This window comes from Lucilia sericata, unplaced genomic scaffold, assembly GCF_015586225.1.
Source record: "Lucilia sericata isolate MDLA Ls3-8-SP2 unplaced genomic scaffold, ASM1558622v1 Contig001290F_arrow, whole genome shotgun sequence".
Classification (NCBI taxonomy): domain Eukaryota; kingdom Metazoa; phylum Arthropoda; class Insecta; order Diptera; family Calliphoridae; genus Lucilia; species Lucilia sericata.
Window position 1 is genome coordinate 97960 of NW_023995240.1, and position 21602 is coordinate 119561.

Sequence of the window (21602 nt, forward strand, 5' to 3'; positions counted from 1 at the left end):
TCTACTGACTAGCTAGTCAGTAGACTGGACTAAGTCATATGCTTCAATTGACTAGTCCATTCAAAATCCTGTTGACTAGTCTGTGGATTAGTGATTGACCAGTCAGCGAAGTTGGCTATTGACTAGTCTATAGACTGTTCCATTGCAGACTTGTATATGTACTAGTCTACTGTTTAGTATGTTCATAATCTATTAACTAGTCTATTCAATAAACTATTGACTTGCCACTGTAGTAGTCTATTGACTAGGCAATGGACTAGCCTATTGACTAGTCTATGACCAGTCAATAGATTTGTATATGTGCTAGTCTTCTGTCTAGTCTATGGACAAGGTCGTAGGATATTGACTTATCTAGTTCATAAGCTATTGACTAGTCTATTCAATAACCTATTGACTTGCCACTGTAGTAGTCTATTGACTAATGGACTATCCTATTGACTATTCAATGGACTAGCCTATTGACTAGTCAATGGACTAGCCTATTGACTAGTCTATGACCAGTCAATAGACTTGTATATGTGCTAGTCTTCTATCTAGTCTATGGACAAGGTCATAGGCTATTGACTTATCTATTAAAAATCCTGTTGACTAGTCTGTGTACTAGTCTTTTGACTATTAATATGGACTATTTCATTGTCAACAGACTTCTTTATGTATTAGTCCTATTGACTCGTCTGTGAACCTATTATTGGCTACTAGTCTATTGACTAGTCAGTGTACTAGTCTATTGAGTAGTCACTGGATTAGTCTATTGACTAGTCACTGGACTAGTCTATTGACTAGTCTTTTGATTAGTCACTGGACTAGTCTATTGACTAGTCACAGGATTATTCTATTGACTAGTCACTGGACTATTATATTGACTAGTCACTGGACTATTACATTGACTAGTCATTGGACTATTCTATTGACTAGTCAACAGACTTGTCTATATACCAGTCTACCTTCTAGTGTATGGACTAGGTCGTAGGCTATTGACTAGTCCATTCAACTAGCCTGTTAACGAGACAATTGCCTGGTAATTGGCTAGTCTACTGTTAATAGACGAGTTCTAAAGTTTAGTCTATCAGTAGTCTATCAACTAGTCTATAGATGAATCAATAGTTTTTCAGCTAGCCCAATAAAATCTTGTAATTGTAACAAACGAAATGATAGAAATCTAAATTTCCATCCTCACTACAGTAGCGCACACAACAAAAGCACATGCAATATAATAAAATTTATTTTACATAAACTTTAGCAAGCTCATCTTTAGCATAAAAAAATATTAAAATACAAGAAAATAACAAAAAGACAATAAGAAGAAGACAAAAAATTATACCAAAAATTTTAATAAAATTAAACAAAAAACCAACTAAATGTTGAAAGCCGCCAAGGTACATATTTAAATATTATACATTGTGTGAACAATTGTTTGTGTCCCTTTTATAAACAAAATAACACAAAAGTATTGTTCAAAATAAAATATTACACATTTTATAAAAAGGGCAAATTAACCGTATTATTTGGAATTCATTTAGCAAACCCTATTATAGGGCCAAAGCGTGTAAATATTTTGGTACTTTTTGAAAACATACTTTTTCTTAAGGAATTAAAATTGATTATAGATCCTGAGTAAATGGGAATATATAAGAAAGAACTTTCTAATACTATCTCGTTCTTAAAATTTTGTAAAAAATTTAACAAACTGGGTTCGGAGCATTTATTAGAAGAAGCTTTTTGGTCCTTAAATCGTTTTTCAAATAGTACTTTTTGATTTTTTTATAACATTAAATCTAGGAACATAAAATTTCTTATAAAGGGTTCTTAGTGAATGACAATCTATAAGAAAGAAAGTTTCTGGTACTTTTTGGTACGTAAAAATCAACTATTTAGTACTTTTTCGTTCTTCAAATAGTACTTTTTTATTTTTCTATAAAATTAAACCTAAAACCATAAAAGTTAACACTCCCGATCGTGAATGAATAAAAGTGGAAACTTTTTGGTACTTTTTTGTTATTCAAATGGTACAAAAAGTACCATTTGATCTATAAGAAAGTACTTTCAGGTACCTTTTGATCTATAAAAAGGAACTTTTTAGTACTTTTTGTAATTCAAATGGTACTTTTTTAAATTTTGTATAAAATGAAACCAAAAATCATAAAATCATTCTTGATTGATTCAGAATTTATAAGAAGCATCTTTTTGGTACTTTTTCGTTCTTCAAGTGGTACTTTTTTATAATATTGAACCTGGAAACACAAAAATGTATTATAAAGGGAGCTGATTGAATGAGAATCTATATGAAAGAAAGTTTCAGGTACCTTTTGATCTGTAAAGGGGAACTTTTTAGTACTTTTTCGTTTTTTCAAATGGTACTTTTTTAATTTTTGTATAAAATGAAACCTAAAATCCAAAAAATTAACACTTAGAGTCTTGATTGAATGATAATTTATAAAAAAGAAACTTTTTGGTACTTTTTCGTTCTTCAAATAGTACTTTTTTATTGTTTTTCCATAATATTGAACCTAGAAACATAAAATTTATTATAAAGGGTTCTGTGAGAATGAGAATCTATAAGAAAGAACTTTTAGGTACTTTTTGATCTGTAAAAGGGAACTTTTTAGTACTTTTCGTTTGTGAAATGGTACCTTTTTTAATTTTTGAATAAAATGAAACCTAAAATCATAAAAATTAACACTTAAGAGTCTTGATTGAATGATAATTTATAAAAAATAAACTTTTTGGTACTTTTTCGTTCTTCAAATAGTACTTTTTTATTGTTTTTTCCATAATATTGAATCTAGAAACATAAAATTTATTATAAAGGGTTCTGTGAGAATGAGAATCTATAAGAAAGAACTTTCAGGTACTTTTTGATCTGTAAAGGGGAACTTTTTAGTACTTTTTTGATTTTCAAATGGTACTTTTTTTAATGAAACCTAAACTCATAAAAATTAACACTTAAGAGTCTTGATTGTTTCAGAATTTATAAGAAGCAACTTTTTGGTACTTTTTCGTTCTTCAAATGGTACTTTTTGATTTTTTTTATAATATTGAACGTGGAAACACAAAACTGTTTTATAAAGGGAGCTGATTGAATGAGAATCTATAAGCAAGAACTTTTAGGTACTTTTTGATCTGCAAAAGGTACCTTTTCAGTACTTTTTCCTTCTTCAAAAGATACTTTTTTTATTTTCTATAAAATGGGACGTATTAAAATGCAGGGTCTTAAGAATTTATAGTAAGAAACATTTTTGGTACTTTTTTAGTTCTTCAAATAGTACCTTTTTGAATTTATTTTATTATTGAACTTAGAAGTTTCTTTTGTTCAAATAAAGGGAGCTAAGTGAATGAGGATCTATAAGAAAGAACTTTCAGGCACTTTTTGATCTGTAAAAGGTACCTTTTCAGTACTTTTTCCTTCTTCAAAAGATATTTTTTTATTTACTATAAAATGGAATTTATTAAAATGCAGGGTCTTAAGAATTTATAGTAAGAAACATTTTTGGTACTTTTTTAGTTCTTCAAATGGTACTTTTTAAATTTGTTTTATTATTGAACCTAGAAGTTTCTTTTTGTTGAAATGGTACTTTTTGATGTGTTTTTTAAAAAATTGAGACTGAAAATATAATGTTTTCAATGCAGGATTCTTAGTGAGTGTTAAGGGCTCTTCAGACGATCACACTTAAACAGAACAATAACAAAGTAAGATGCAAACAGCTGTTTCACTTTTTTTGTGTGTGTGTTTACATAAAAATACATCCCTGATCTAATGCTACTTGCATGCTTTTTGAATTATTTCAAAAAATGAAGAGAGCCATCCGACTGTCACTTTTTCCATCCTTATTTTCTCTTAATGTGTGATGGTTTCATTACATATTAGACGATGTTGACAGATCATATTACTTGTGTGCTCGTGTGAAGGGGACTTAAGAAGGAACTTGTTGGTACTTTCTTCAAATGGCGAATTTATTGTGCGACAGAATATTTAAGAGAAAACTTATAAAAGCTTTTTGTTTTTCGGCTGGTACTTTTTTAGTTCTTCAAATAGTACCTTTTTGAATTTGTTTTATTATTGAACCTAGAAGTTTCTTTTTGTTGAAATGGTACTTTTTAATGTGTTTTTTAAAAAATTGAGACTAAAAATATAATGTTTTCAAGGCAGGATTCTCAGTGAGTCTTAAGGGCCCTTCATACGATCACACTTAAACAAAACAATAACAAAGTAAGATGCAAACAGCTGTTTCACTTTTTTGTGTTTGTTTACATAAAAATACATCCCTGATCTAATGCGACTTTCATGCTTTTTGAATCATTTCAAAAAATGAAGAGAGCCATACGACTGTCAAATTTTCCATCCTTATTTTCTTTCAATGTGTGATGGTTTCATTACATATTGCGTTTAGACGATGTTGTCAGATCATATTACTTGTGTGCTCGTGTGAAGGGGGCTAAAAATTTAACAAAAATAAAATATAGAAGGCATTTATGGTGAAAGGTACTTTCTTTAAATAGTTTGTTTTTATAAATGTTGTAAATTGTAATCTAAATTTTGTATATAATTTCCAGTAAAAAATTTTATAGCCTGTAATTAAACATTAATTTCAAAACTATTTCCAACTATTTTACAAACCCATGTATTCATCAAGTAATTGCCTATAACTATTTTCATTTTTAAACAAATTGTTAAGTATTTTACCATATTTAACAACTGAATATTTGTAATTTATACATATTAAAACAATTTATTTGCAAAAATTTTTCTCTCTCTCTTGCATTGCTGCCTAATATGATGCAATTGCTCCAAACATCATTTCAATGTTGTTTTCACTTTTTAGGTATAATTTTACTTTAAAATCCAAATGAAAAATATGTTCAAAACACATTCTCTGTGCAATGGTTTCATTTACATTTTGGTCTGATCTACTTTAGTTTGGCTGTCAACCGAACAGCTTTAGAGGAAAATTTTACAAAAATCTTAAATAAAATTTACCAAATATTGCATAAAAACGCTTTCTTTATGTCTCCATGTATTGGTGTAAGAGTTTGAAAATTTTACTAGGAAATATTTTTTGTTTGTTTTTCTGGGGCCTAAAAGCCGGTTTTGTTGGCTTAAAGTAGATCAGCAGGTTGTGTCCTAGTTTTTAGTCTAAAGTCTGTTTTTTCACTTTTATTTTCTTTCTTTTGAAAGCTTTGATATGTGTCGTTGTGTGTGTGTGTTTGTGTTTGGTTTTTATCCTAAAACTTCCTGATTCATAAATTGCATTAGAAATGTCTAATTTACGATTATTAATATATGCGAATTACGGCATGTTTTTTAAGATAATGTCATAACAGCTTAAGTAAAGAATTTAACGTAATTTCTGATTAGATAAAACGAATTATGTGTTTTTAATTTCGTAATAATTTTGGGCCTGAATCAAAATGTTATAAAACCCAGAAGATTTTGCTTAAGGGCCCTTCAGACGATCACACTTTACGTACGACAAGTCTAATGAAAAAGTAAAATGAAATTCCATCCGTATGACAAAAAAGAGAATAAAAGTCGTATGATTTATATTTTTTGTGTTTACACGATTGGTATAAAACAATAACAAAGTAAGATGGAAACAGTTGTTTCACTTTTTTGTATGTGTTTACATAAAAATACATCCCTGATCTAATGCGACTTGCTTGTTTTTTGAATCATTTCAAAAAATGAAGAGAGCCATACGACTGTCAAATTTTCCATCCGTATTTTCTCTCAATGTGTGATGGTTTCATTACATTACGATCCCATCCGATCTCTTCTACACAAAATTCTGACAGATCATATTACTTGTGAGCTCGTGTGAAGGGGGCTTTAATAAACAGTGCTTAGTGGGTATATTTGTTAAAAAAACCCATTTAAACCCGGGTATAAAAGTTTATATAAAACAATTAAATTCATAGAATAAACCAACAGCATTTTAACTAAAATTTAAAGTAAAAGTATGTCATACACCTTCACTCTATTATAACCTTTAAATTGCAAAAAACAAACAACTTTTTAATTGCAACAAGTAGTCTGGGAATGAGTATTTCATTATTATTATTATTGTTATTATTGACGCAACCATAACAAATGGTTATTGGTATGATATAAATGTCTTTAATTTGTTTTTTTTGTTGTTGTAACAGTTCGTTAACAGTTAAGTTATTTTTACCGTATCTCAGTTTTTTTGCAATCATCCAGTTATGTCTATAATTGAACTGTTAAACATCATTATCTACAGTGGTTTTACTGTTTTTTTTTTTCTTTTTTGGCCACAAAACAAAATCGTTAACAATTTAAGGTCACTGTAATTGCAGAAACATTGTTTTATTAAAGTGTGTAATAAATTATTTATTTTTTATTTGAAGTTGTTACTATTGTAATTAAAATTTTTTTTTTATTTCAATTGTGAATTGTTAAAAATTTTGAATGTTAAATGATAGTGGGAATAGTTTGAGGTTATGAAAAAGATATACAATGATGTGACGAATCATATTTAGTGTCAACGTTATAATAAGAATTATCATACTGACGCTTCCGAAATAAAATGTTCTAACATTTAATCCGGAGCGACCTTAAGTTCAAAAGTTATGAAGTTAAATGTAAAAGTTTGAGAGCTTCTCCTGAGAAACTCTATATTTAGACTAAGAATATGTTAGTATAGTGAATTAAAAAACGGCCTTTTTGTTGCAGTAGTGAGGGTGCCTCCGTAGGTTAATTAGCAGTGAAGTAGTTTGCCAGTGGAAAGGTAATGGTTTCGACTAATAGCAGAGACCCAGGTAAAAGCACGCACAGGGTAATGGTCTCGGTTTTTTTTAGATCAGATGTAATGCACATCTTCTTCCAACTAACTAACTAACTAACTAACTAAAGAACGAACGAAAGAACGAACGAACGAACGAACGAAAAAGAAACGAACGAAACGAACGAACGAAACGAACGAACGAACGAAACGAACGAACGAAAAAACGAACGAACGAACGAACGAACGAACTAACGAAACGAACAAACGAACGAACGAACGAAGAACGAACGAACGAACGAACGCGAACGAACGAACGAACGAACGAACGAACGAACGAACGAACGAACGAACGAACGAACGAAACGAACGAACGAACAACGAACGAACGAACGAAACGAACGAACGAACGAACGAAACGAACGAACAAGAAGAACGAACAACGAACGAACGAACGAAACGAACGAACGAACGAACGAACGAACGAACGAACGAAACGAACGAACGAACGAACGAACGAACGAACGAACGAACGAACGAAACGAACGAACGAACGAACGAAACGAAACGAACGAACGAACGAACGAACGAACGAACGAAACGAACGAACGAACGAACGAACGAACGAACGAACGAACGAACGAACGAACGAACGAACGAACGAAACGAACGAAACGAACGAACGAACGAACGAAGAACGAACGAACGAACGAAACGAACGAACGAACGACGAACGAACGAACGAACGAACAAACAACGACGAACGAACGAACGAACGAACGAACGAACGAACGAACGAACGAAACGAACAACGAACGAACAAACGAACGAACGAACGAACGAACGAACGAACGAACGAACGAACGAACGAACGAACGAACGAACGAACGAACGAACGAACGAAACGAACGAACGAACGAACGAACGAACGAAGAACGACGAACGAACGAACGAACGAAACGAACGAAGAACGAACGAACGAACGAACGAACGAACGAACGAACGAACGAACGAACGAAAACGAACGAACGAACGAACGAACGAACGAACGAACGAACGAACGAACGAACGAACAACGAACGAACGAACGAACGAACGAAGAACGAACGAACGAACGAACGACGAACGAACGAACGAACGAAGAACGAACGAACGAACGAACGAACGAACGAACGAACGAACGAACGAACGAAACGAACGAACAAGAACGAACGAACGAACGAACGAACGAACGAAACGAACGAACGAACGAACGAACGAAACGAACGAAAGAACGAACGAACGAAACGAACGAACGAACGAACGAACGAACGAACGAACGAACGAACGAACGAACGAACGAAACGAACGAACGAACGAACGAACGAACGAAGAACGAACGAACGAACGAAGAAACGAACGAACGAACGAAGAACGAACGAACGAAACGAACGAACGAACGAAGAACGAACGAACGAACGAACAACGAACGAACGAACGAAACGAACGAAACGAACGAACGAACGAACGAACGAACGAACGAACGAACGAACGAAACGAAACGAACGAACGAACGAACGAACGAACGAACGAACGAACGAACGAACGAACGAACGACGAACGAACAAGAACGAACGAACGAACGAACGAACGAACGAAACGAACGAACAACGAACGAAACGAACGAACGAACGAACGAACGAACGACGAACGAACGAAACGAAACGAACAAACGAACGAACGACGAACGAACGAAGAACGAACAACGAACGAACGAACGAACGAACGAACGAACGAAACGAACGAAACGAACGAACGAACGAACGAACGAACGAACGAAGAACGAACGAACGAACGAACGAACGAACGAACGAACGAACGAACAACTAACTAACGAACTAACTAACTAACTAACGAACTAACGAACGAACAAGACTAACTAACTAACTAACTAACTAACGAACGAAATAACTAACTAACTAACGAACGAACTAACTAACGAACTAACTAACTAACTAACTAACTAACTAACTAACGAACTAACTAACTAACTACTAACTAACTAACTAACTAACTAACTAATTTACTCACTTACTTTCAACAAAATGTTTAATTACATCTATTAATATATTAATTAGTTAATCACTAAAACCATCAAAACCATAGAACAATACATGGATACTGCATGGTGTTGCGTACATTTCAGTTAACTGTTATATCAAAACAAGTAAGAATTTATAGTGGGCATAGCCGATCATATCATACCCTACATCTGTGGTTATGTTAAAAATGTTGATTACTTTTTTAATAATAAAGTATTTAATTTCATTTTTACCGTAATTCAGAAATATTTTAACAATTTGTTGACAAAAAGGGATTTGCCCAATGAGGGGTTATATGGGGAGAGGCGGTTAATATGGTCCTATCCTTATAAATTTTGGTAGAGGGATTAGTTATTTATGCAGAATATCATCATGAAATTTGAGTTTATAAGTGAATTTTGACCATTAAGTCATTATCTGAAGGGAACTTTGTATGAGGGATATGGCAATGATGCCCGATCATTACGATCATCAGCAGTATCATTAAGACTTATGTATATAAAACTATGTTTTGCCGATTTTTGAAGTGATGCAAGAACATTTAACATATATATGAGCTCAAAAGCGCTAGTCGAGGGTACGGTTGTATGAGGGCTATACGAAATAATGGACCGATTTTAAACATTTTCAATAGGTTTGGGTCAAGAGAAGAGTATGTGTCAAATTTCATCAAATTATCTTGAAAATTGCGACCTGTAGAATGCGCTTCTCATAATTAACAAAATACATATTTAACTAAAAATAACAATTTTAATAATTGGATTTTGTTTCCTGGTTTCAAATATATTACAACTAATCTCTATATTTAGTTAGTTAGTTAGTTAGTTTGAAAGGAGGATGTATATACATCAAATCCGAAGAAATACACCTAGGCCTCTATCGGGCCTGTTGTGCGCTCCTTAACCAGTGCCTCAGGTGGGAATCGAACCCACCACCTCCGGTCTACCAGTCTAGAACACTAACCACTAACCTACCGGAGGCCACAATCTCTATATTTAGTATCCAATGGAATCAAATTTCAAATATTTTCTATTAATTATAACTTTTTAATATTTACAACACAATAGTAATATTTACATTTAATAATATTAATACTATATTGCTATACAAGACTTAACAGGGAGCTACCACCGGCATTTTAAACAATGTTCAGTTTTAAGCAGCTCTTTCACAGATAATATAAGTTGCTATTTGGTATGTAATTTGTCATATTTTGTTTACACATTTCTTAATTGAGGTCATCATTAGTGATTGAAAGTTATATGCCAATGTATACATTTTGTTATACTTTTACTTTTGTTTTGTTTTTTTTGTTGTTATTTTGAATTGGCACTTCCCAACCAAAACAATTTATTTATTATTGGCCATGCTCTTTAATGCTGCCATTAAGTCAAAACATATTCGGAATTGATTTTATATTATTAATAACAAATTGTTGGCTTAAAAAGACATTTATTTCAATTGAATCATGTTCAAGTGTTTAAATTGCTTTTTTTCTTCTTTCTGCTTGAAATTTGTGGACAAGTGTCTACAAGGTGTTATTGTTAACAGAAATTAAAAAAAACAATTGTTAAGTGCGCCAAAAAAAAAGTTAAAATGCACAAGTAGTTAATGGAGCATGTGCCAAATATAATTTCTCTAATTAAATTTTTGCAACCTTAAGAAATTATGTAAATTTTATTAATTTATTTCTGGTGCTTATAGAAATGACAGACATTGTACAAAAAAATAATAAGGTTATATGCTAATTAGGCATATATGTATTTGGTTATGTTATTATGTAATTATTTCAAATTGTTTAACAATTTTGGCTTAAAATAGTTAATTGTAAACAAAATGTTTTAATAAAGGCAAATGGTATTAACATGATCATTATTGGAATAAAATTTCAATAGTTTTTCGATATTTTTAAAGGAATTTTCGGAAATAATACGATATCTCATAAACTGCTGAAGATTTTGCACTGAAATTTCTAATAGTTGGAGCCTTGGAGTGTTTGAGTTGTTTTATAGTTATTTGGCTTCGTAGGTGGAATGGGGGCTGTTGGGGGTTCCATCAAAGTTGGTTATCTCTGATCTAAGATATGCTCGCGAATTTTCGTCATTCTGCCATCGTGAGCAAAAGCCAAGTGGATGTCTTTGCATTAATACAATATATTATTGGCAAAAATAAAGAGCTGGAAGAGAAGAATGTACTTAAAGGCATCAACCTTTAAATACAGATGAGGGTCCTGGCTCTGAATCCCCAAATTATAGCAACAACACAACAATCCCAACAAGGATGAAGTAGAACAGATGGTCAAGGAGGTAAGCTATAGCATAGCTAAGCTATCCAACATTAAAAAACTGTTAATTTGGGATACAGAGGGGAAGTTGGGGAACATAATCCACAGGATCAAATAGGGTCAAGCACAGGACGCACCGTAGGGTATATCGATCTCGTATTGAAACTGTTCTAGGGTAAAGATAATCCGACTTCCCGATTAATTGAAAACCTCTCTCAAAGAAGGCAAAATACTGCGAGTAAGAGGGATAAAAAAGGCAGTTGTTCAAAAGTCTGGTATGTCCACCAAAACAACGCCATTGCAAAAGAGGGAGCTGTACTCTGAAAGGAGAAAAGAGTAACTTTACGTTTTCTAAAACAAAGAGAAATCGAGAGCAAAGGTTTCTAGCCAAAACCCTGTAAGGTAAAGGGCGGGCATTTCAGCTAATTTGCCAAGAAAAGATACGGGAACGATCGAACGATTCTAAGTAGTATATGAAGCTAGTAATCTGCTAATCACGATACCTGAAGATCATTAGTTTGAAGATCTGCTCAAGGAGTAGCAAACGAAAGAGTGCATGATGATCGGCAAATTCATCGGGTATATAGATGATAATGAGAATGCTATCTCACTAATGTGCTTGTACTCTGAAGATCTTGGTGGAAAGCAATAGATGGATTCTCCAGTCCATTATATATGTATATTAAAGGATATGGAAATTCTTGGCATCCAAAATGCTAAACTATGCGTGTAGAAGTTAGAGGATGTGTTTTGCAGGAAAGAGGACTTGCCAATGTTATGGAAGGGCTGTTACAGGAACATCGAAGTACCAACAATGGAGGTCCATTCCTAAAAGTGTTTATTGGAATTTCTAAAGTGCTTTTCATGAGCATCAATTAGCCAAGACGAGGTAGTTACGAATGATCACATAAAGAACAGTCCATTGTACCAACATTCTCTTTCCGCGATTTGGAGTTTAACAACAATCTCGAAAGCACATAAGCAATAACCAGTACAGGACAAGTCCTTCGGTCAACTGTTTACTGTGCCACCAGTTTGAGAAAATGTAATCTGGTCAGCCCTTCTGTTTAAGGTCCCAGCAGACTAACGATACGAGCACCTTTTTGTCCGGAAATTGCTATAACTCTAAGGTGAGGGCGGTTCACCAAGGTAACATGTCTTAGAGGAGAGAGAAAATGTTAATGTGCTGATTTGATGGCCTAATCTCACCATCCACTGGGTGGACTTAAAATGGTCCACGACTGAAGTCACTAGTCGTGAAGTACACTCAGGTGGAAATTTTTGTTCAAGCACTTTGCTGGAGTACTCAATCCAATCTCTTGACAAGTGAATGACTTTGAATGACAGGTAGTATACTAATGCATACCCCGACAGGAGGAGGAGGAGACAATTGCCAATTGGATCAATAGAGAAGAGAAGAGAAGCCACAAATCCCAACAATGTACCTGCTGTATCACAAGCACTTTGCTGAGGTACTCTATCCAATCTCTTGACAAGTGATCACTTTGAATGACAGTCAGCATACCCCGACAAGGAGGAAATAATTGCCAATTGGATCAATAGAGATGAGAACCCACAAATCCCAGCAATGTACCTACTGCATCATTAATCTCAGACTTTAGAACAGAGATGGACCAACAGGAATACCGCTGTCATGAGTCTTGCGTACCCACATCCACCAATGATCAACTGAACAACATTCCTCAACCATTTAAAGCTGCACAACCACATCACAGGGAGCTGACAACTGCAACAAGAGACATATTTGGAAGACCGACTACCAAATCAACTAATGACTCCTTCTAGTGCATTCCTTAACCTCTTAAAGCCCACGCAACCTCACTAAGATGGACCTGTATATTCGGCAACAGCACCTAGAGATGTATTTTTTAGACCAAAATACCCAGCCAATATCAGGGTCCCTCAGTATATCAGACAAAGGATGTAGCAATTTCCAAAGTCAATTCGAACCCAATAAACGATATGCATCCTGTTGAGATGGCAACAGTACCGAGAATTTCCCAGAAATAAAAGGTCTACTAAATCAGTACTAGTCTTCTGTTGGGCAGAGGAATCTTTCCCGTTCATTCACCAACTTACATCAGTTGCATTCTCAGCCCAAAAAGAGCGATCTACGGAATGAAAGGCAACTACCAAATATCAACCTAAGAATTCCCCAACCTATACTGGCGCCCTACTACGCATAGAGTAAGAGATACTCAAAGGGTTCTGGAAGCCAGCATAAGTTGCTCTGTCACATCACCCAGTGACATCTGCTGAGATGTCTACAGCACCGGAGAGAGAACCCAAACATATATGACAAACCAACATTCTTTCGCCGCGAATTTGGGAGAGAATCCAGACATATATGGCATAGGATATATCAGTCCTTAAAACAACATTCTTTCCCTGCGAATTTGGGTTTAAAGCATAGACACTACGTGGATACCAAAGGAACCTCAACCAACTGATCAGCCAGCACAAGTCTTGCGGACAACTGGCCACCCGTAGTGCTAGATTACATGGTGCTCTAGTTCGACTCCATGTCAAATCATTTCAAGGAAAGGCCGAGGATACATTTGATCATCACCCGGCAGACTAGAGGTATTGGTAGCATTTCTTTATTGCAATAACACCAAGATGGAGATTTCACCAAGGTAACATGTCCCCAGGGGGGGAGGTCTAGAGAGAGAGAGAAAGTAATCAATATACTCCCTCGATATTTACGATCAATATGTGTAAGATCAATTTTAATTTCTTAAAATTATTTCATCCTCAAACGCCGCCAATTTTCTTTGATATAACAATTTTAATTTAGATTTATTTACAAAAATTACTCGCTTTAAAATTGTAGCACAAATATCAAAGAATTATGCAATTAAAATAAAAACAATTTATATAAAAATTTGTAACTTTTGCAGTAAAATCAGTGATGCTGCAACCAAGCAACAGAAACATCTACAAGTTTTCTGTTTCTTATAAAACAAATAGAAAAAAAACAAACTGAAATGAAATGAAAAGATAGATTTACAAGTAAACATACTTAAAAACATATAAAAATTATTATTAAAAGTACGAGTGTAGCATGTATAACCATAACAGGCGTTGTCTAATGCTGCAATTGTTGCACATTTCAGTTGCTGTGCTGCATGCTGTTGCTTATTTTTTTTGTATAACTTTCAATTTAAAGTGTTGTGAGTGTTTGTAGTTATGTCTTCGAAAGAAAAAAACAAACCAGATATCTACGCAATACACATATAATATAGCAGATATAACTAAATACACTTTATTTAATTTACAATAAATGCATTTATTCATTCATTCATTCATTTGCGCTGTCGCTTATTATCTCATTCTTTCAGTCAGTCAGTCACTCATTGAAGTCTTAGCTTCACATGTTTTAGTTTAGAAGTGAATGGTTAAGCTCGTATTTCAAATTTTATAAAATTGCAACCACTTCAGCTGCTGTTGCTGCTGAAACACTTAAAATAAAATATCTTTGAAATATTTGCCACTAAATGGCCACATAAAACCTTAAAAACAACAGCCAAACAGTTCTCTTTTTTCTTGGTGTTGTTGTTGGAATTGTTATAGATTTTTCACGCATAATTGAAATATGATCATGCGTTTAGGCGTTTACCCCCAAAAAAAACAGATTATATGATATGCAAAACATAAAATTATAAAACACTCCACAGCAGGTTTAGTTTGTTTTAGCTTTGTAGTATACTGCTTGTTGCCTAAGTCTTTTGTTTGCTATAGTTTCTTTCCAACAACAATTACTGTCTGTTTATTAAGGGGCGTTTGTTTTATTGTAAAATTTTTCTTATTTATGGCTTTGAAGTCTTAAAAAAAAAAAAATCCAAAAATTTTTCATAATTTTTCTTTACACAAAACAAATCATTTTTATTTATATTTCTATATGAGAGAGTTCAACTTATTGAAAGGGTCTTTTTCTTAGTTATTAGCCTAGTTTTATTGTATTTATTGTTTTTTTTGGTTTTGTATGAGTGGTTAGTTATATGATCTTTGTTCTAATTTGACACGAAATATATACTTTAGTAATCAATTTTTATTATGGTTATATTGTGTTTAAATAAGTACAATGTTTTTTTTTTTTTGTTATTTGTTGAAGGCAAAATATTATCTCGATTGTCTGTTTTAATGATTCACTTTAAATTTGTTAAGAAAATGGTATAATTTTAAACAATTTGCAATTGATATTAATATTTATGTGTTTGAAGTAATTTGTTTTAGAAACTAAAGTTTAAAAATGACATCAGACTTGTCCTCTGACTATTCCATTGATAAGTTTACGTACTAATCTTTGGGGTCGAATCTTTTAGGAATAGTCTATAGACTTATCTATGGACAAGTCCATGTATTGACTGGTCTATGGACTAGTCTATTAACTAGTCTATGGACTAGTCCATTGACTAGTCTATGGAATAATCTATGGATTAGTCTATGGACTAATTTCTTGAGTAGTCTAGCCTGTTGACCAGTCTATTGATAATTCTATGGACTACTCTATTGACTAGTCTATAGATTACTCTATCGACTAGTCTATAGACTAGTCTATAGATTACCCTATCTACTAGTCTATAGACTAGTCTATTGAGTAGTCTATAAACAAGTCTATGGACTGGTCTATTGACTAGACTATGGACTAGTCTATGGGCTAGTCTATTGACTAGTCTATGGACTAGTCTATTAACAAGTCTATAGCCTAGTTTATTGACTTGTCTATGGACTGGTCTATGGACTGGTCTATGGACTAGTCTATGGACTAGTCTATGGACTAGTCTATCGACTAATCTATGGAATAGTCTACGGAATAGTCTATGGACTAGTCTTTGGACTAGTCTATGGACTAGACTATGGACTAGTCTTTGGACTAGTCTATGGACTAGTCTATGGAATAGTCTATGGAATAGTCTATGGACTAGTCTATGGACTAGTCTGTGGACTAGTCTATAAACTAGTCTATGCACTAGCCTATGGACTAGTCTGTGGACTAGTCTACGGACTAGTCTATGGACTAGTCTATGGAATAGTCTATGGACTAGTCTATGGAATAGTCTATGGAATAGTTTATGGACTAGTCTATTGAATAGTCCATTGACTAGCCTACGGACTAGTCTATTGAATAGTCCATTGACTAGCCTATGGACTCGACCATTGACTAGTCTATTGACTAGTCTATCACCTGGTCGATTAACTGGTATATTGACTAGTCTGTGAACTAGTCTATTGACTAATCTATGGACAAGTGTATTGACCAGTCTATTAACTTGTCTATGGACTAGTCTATTGACTAGTCTATGGACTATTCTATGGACTAGTTTATGACATAGTCTTTGAACTAGTCTATGAAGTAGTCTAAGGACTCGTCTATAAAGTAGTATATGGACTTTTCTATGAACTAGTCTATTGACTAGCCTATGGATTTGTCCATTGTTTAGTCTATTGAATAGTCTGTTAACTGGTCTATTGACTAGTCTACTTGTCCATTGACTAGTCTATTGAATAGTCTATTAACTGGTCTATTGAGTAGTCTATGGACTTGTCCATTGACTAGTCTATGACATAGTCTATGAACTAGTCCATGAACTAGTCTATTGACTATTCTATTGGCTATTCTATGGAGTAGTCTTTAGACTAGTTTATGGAATAGTCTATTGCCTAGTCTTTGCACTAGTCTATGGACTAGTCTATTGACTACTCTGTAGACTGGTCTATTGACTAGTCTGTAGACTGGTCTATGAACTAGTCAATGAACTAGTCTATGGACTAGTCTAGTGCCTAGTCTATGAACTAGTTTATTGGCTATTCTATTGACTAGTCTATGAACTATTCTATTGACTAGTCTATGGACTAGTCTATGAACTAGTCTATTGGCTATTCTATTGACTAGTCTATGAACTATTCTACTGACTAGTCTATGGACTAGTCTATTGAACAGTCTGTTTTCTTGTCTATGATCTAGACTAAGAATTAGTCTATGGACAAGTCTATTGACTAGTTTGTTAACTGGTCTATTGACTAGCCTATGGACTTGTCCATTTGCTAGTCTATTGAATAGTCTATTAACTGGTCTATAGACTAGACTATTGAATAGTCTATTGATAAGACTATGCACTATTAGATAAACGAGTCTGTTAACTAATCCATAGACTATAGACCAGTTCATTGACAAGTTTACTAACTAATATACGGTCTAGGCTGGTCTATAGAAAAATCTATTAACTAGTTTACTATACTATCCCAGCAAGTGTATAGCACAGGTCAAAAACCTTATAAATCTTAAAAATACTTTATTTTTATTCAATATTAAAAATTTTTCTTCACATGCAATGATAATCTAAAATTTTAAACAGATCAAAATTGTATAACAGATTCCAATGCAATCATGTGGCTAATAATTTAAACAAATGAAAAAAAACATTTACTCAAATTATCAAAATACTGCAATTTAATTGAAGAAACACATGTAATAATAATAAACGCATTTTAAACATAACTTTAACTATTAGTTTAATAATAGTTTAAAAAAAAATCACGATTTAACACTTCGCTGATCGCTTAACAAGTTGCTAAAAAAGTGAATTATTTAAAAGAAAACAAATAAATATAAAAATTTTTTTATTGTTAAATTTTAACTGGTTTTATTTATTATTAATTGTTGCAAACAATTGTAAAGATGCATTTTAAATAAACTAAATATTTAACATTTAATAAAACAGTAACTAGACTGGAGTTATTTATGTTTTGATTTCAATTAAAGTTAACTACTTTGTAATTTTTATTTTATTAATTTGCAATGTTTTAATTTTTTTCCATTATAAATAAAAAACTTAAATTTAACCTTGACATATGCCAATGAAAATATTTTTTTACTTAATTTGTTTGTTATTGTTGTTGTTATTTGGCTTAGAAAATAATTGCACAATATTATGGACTGGGTGTGGGTACTAAACTGGCCTGAAAATCTCTAGAGTATGATTAATAAGTTATTGTTTTTTTTAAATAAGCGTAAAAATTAACTTTGAAGTGAAGAAAAATTGCAACATTTTTGTCTAGTATGACTAGAAAAAAATTACAAAGTTTTATTAAGATACACGTGTTCCAGAAAAAAGTTTTGTTTAAATTTTATTTAAATTTTGTTTAAGTTTATGTAAAGGGAAGATGAAGCGGAATATTACCGTTGCTACACGAATGCCTCTACAATGGGGAGACAAAATGGACCTGGAGTTCTATATTGAAAACAAATCTAGACTATAGACTATACTGTGGTCTAGATAATAATCTAGATTATAGACAAGACTGTAGTCTAGACTGTAGACTAGACTGTAGTCTAGACTATAGACTAGACTGTAGTTTAGACTATAGACTAGACTGTAGTTTAGACTATAGACTAGACTGTAGTCTAGACTATAGACTAGACTGTATTCTAAACTATAGACAAGACTATAGACTAGATTATAGTCTAGACTATAGACTAGACTGTAGTCTAGACAATAGACTAGGCTGTAGTCTAGACTATATAATAGACTGTAGTCTAGACTATAGAGTAGACTGTAGTCTAGACTATAGACTATAATATGGACTAAACTGTGGACTAAACTGTGGACTAGACTGTATTCTAGACTATAAACTAAACTGTGGTCTGTATTATAGACTAGACTGTAGTCTCAACTATAGACTAGACTGTAGTCTAAACTATAGACTGGACTGTAGTATAAACAATATACTAGACTGTAGTCTACACTATAGACTAAACTGGCGTCTGGCCTAGACTAGACTGTAGTCTAGACTATAGACTAGACTGTAGTCTAGTACAGACTAGACTGTACTCTAGACTGTAGTCTAGACTATAGACTAGACTGTAGTCTAGACTATAGACTAGACTGTAGTCTAAACTATAGACTAGACTGTAGTCTAGACTATAGACTAAACTGGGGTCTGGCCTATAGACTTGACTGTAGTCTGGACTATAGACTAGACTGTAGTGTAAACGATAGACTAGATTGTAGTCTAAACTATTGATTATAGTCTAGACTATAGACTAGATTAAAGTCTATAGTCTAGACTAAACTGTGGTCTGGACTATAGGCTAGACTGTGGTCTAGACTATAGTCTAAACTAGAGACTAGACAGCAATCTAGACTATAGACTAGACTATAATCTATACTATAGACTATAGAATAGATCGTAATCTAGACTATAGTCTAGACTATAGAATAGAATGTAGTCTAAACTGTAAACTACATTGTAGTCTAAATAATAGACTAAACTGACTAAAGACTAAACTGTTGTCTAGACTATACACTAAACTGTGGTCTAGACTATAGACTAGACTGTAGTCTAGACTATAGACTAGACTGTAGTCTAGACTACTGACTAGACTAGATTAAATTTTGAATAGAATTTCGAAAATTTTCATGATCATGTGCATATTTAAAGCATATACGATTTTTAAGTCATTTTCGAAAATTCGAAATTAATTTCGAAAATTCGAAGTTATGTTCGAAAATTTTTTAAAACTATTAAAATAATCTCTAAATCATGGGGATTAATAAAAATATAGTTTTGAGGTCTATTTGGGACATTTTCTAATTTCGAACTTAATTTTTGAAAAATAAATTTGAAAGTTTTCATAAATTTTAAGATTTTTCTTAATATAGTTTCAGTTTATAAGTATTTTCTAACAGGAAAGTTCCATTTTTCGAAATTAATTTCGAAATTTCGATGTTATGTTCGAAAAATGTTTAAAACTCTTAAAATATTCTTTCAATCAAGAGGAATCAAAATTTTGTTTATATTTGAAAACAATTTCTCATATTTTCCAACTTTTTATGTAAATTCGATTTTGTTTAAAAAAGTTGAAAAACAGTTTTTCTTTAGTTTTTTAGAGAAACTATGTTGTGGGTCTGATCTTTCTGAATATAATGTTGGCATAAGTCTAGCTAATTTAAGATTCTAATCAGCTAAACAATGACACCTCTGCCAAACTGTAAAAAATTTTCATTTCCATTTATAACCAATACATTTATTTAAGTAATAATTTAGTTTTTTAGTTTTTTTTTGTCTATTACATATGTATATCCGGAATAACAATTCCGTTGTTGTTTTTTGGTGGTTTTGTTATGTTGTCTACAATTGCTAGACATGACAATAAAACAATTAATTTGATATTAATAACAAAACAAAAGACTTAAGACACAAACATACTTATATTACGATAAAGAACATAGAAAAAAGACAACCCACGTAGTTAATGAAATTATCACAATATTTATAAAAGACAAAAAAGAAAACCATTTAAACACGCTCTATTGATTGACAGACACCAACTCTAAGTTTTGACTTAAAGAAACTTAAAAAAGCTTAAGAAAATTAGCAAATGTTAAAAAAATTATTACCCACAAAAAGAAGAAGCTCCTCTCAAGTCTGTGAAGCAATAGTTAAGGCTGTTACAAGGTTTTTGCATTAAAATTAACGAATAAGAAACTCCCACAAATGAAAAACTCTGTTCGTAAAGATATGAATTATTTACTCAAGAAAAGTCTTACTAAATGTAACCAAAACTTTGGTTTATTGTCATTGTTTAGTTTAAAAAACAAAAACTGAGAATTTTTGCAAAACCAACAGATGTTAAATAAACACAATTTGCATAATATTGTTAAAAGTCTTATTATTTTTGTAGTTTTCAAAACTATTTCTTTATAAAGATCATTTTGAAAAGCCCTTAAGCTTCATTAACTATCTCAGTGAGTCAGCTTTTACTTGCAACACTTGAAATATTGCAATTTGTAAACCTATAATAAAAGTTTTATAACACTTACTGCATTTTTTGTTAATTTATCTGGTAAATGTATCCAAAACAATCCTTAATTGCTGTCCCAACAAAAATAATCCTTTATTAGTTCTTGGTTTTAAAACCAATGTATAAAAGTTTATTTAAAAACTTTTTTTTATATAAACACTTTTTATTTAAATAAGTCACTCTTTATCACTTTTTTTTCGTATAAATTTATTTAAAAAAAATTATAAAATTTTTCTTTAATATAAAAAAATCTTTTAACATTTAAAATCTCTACACTTTAAACCTTTTAGTTTGTTTTTCTCTATATTTTTTTTTATTTATAAATATTTTTCCAATATGTTTTATTTTATTTTGTTTTCAAAAGGAATGAATACCTTTTGATATTTAACAATTGAGCTCTACTCTTTAAATGAATCGCTTTTATTAAAACTTTTTGTATTTTATACTGCAAAAACAGTTTTTTTCCTATGAAAAAAAACAAAAACAAAACACAAAACTGCCAAAATAAAAACAAATCACACAAACACTCACTTGCACTGCATACAAAAACAAACAAAAGAAAAAGAAAAACACCTTCAAGAAAAATTGGTTTTTGGTGGCCCAAACCAAATACATTTTTAACAATTTTTTACTCAGTAATTTTTTAAAAAAGTTGTTAACAACTTACAAAC

General features: G+C 32.3%; 1 protein-coding gene across 1 annotated transcript in view; it reads right to left on the reverse strand.

Moving 5' to 3' along the window:
• The window catches only part of LOC119610858 (alpha-protein kinase 1), a 31667-nt gene extending 10320 nt beyond the window's left edge, over positions 1-21347 (reverse strand). Inside the window, exon 1 of the mRNA XM_037966256.1 lies at positions 20951-21347. Coding sequence (XP_037822184.1) covers positions 20951-20955 — 5 coding nt within the window. The 5' untranslated portion in view covers positions 20956-21347. The remainder of the gene's footprint in view (positions 1-20950) is intronic.
• Between the last annotated feature and the right edge of the window lie 255 nt (positions 21348-21602).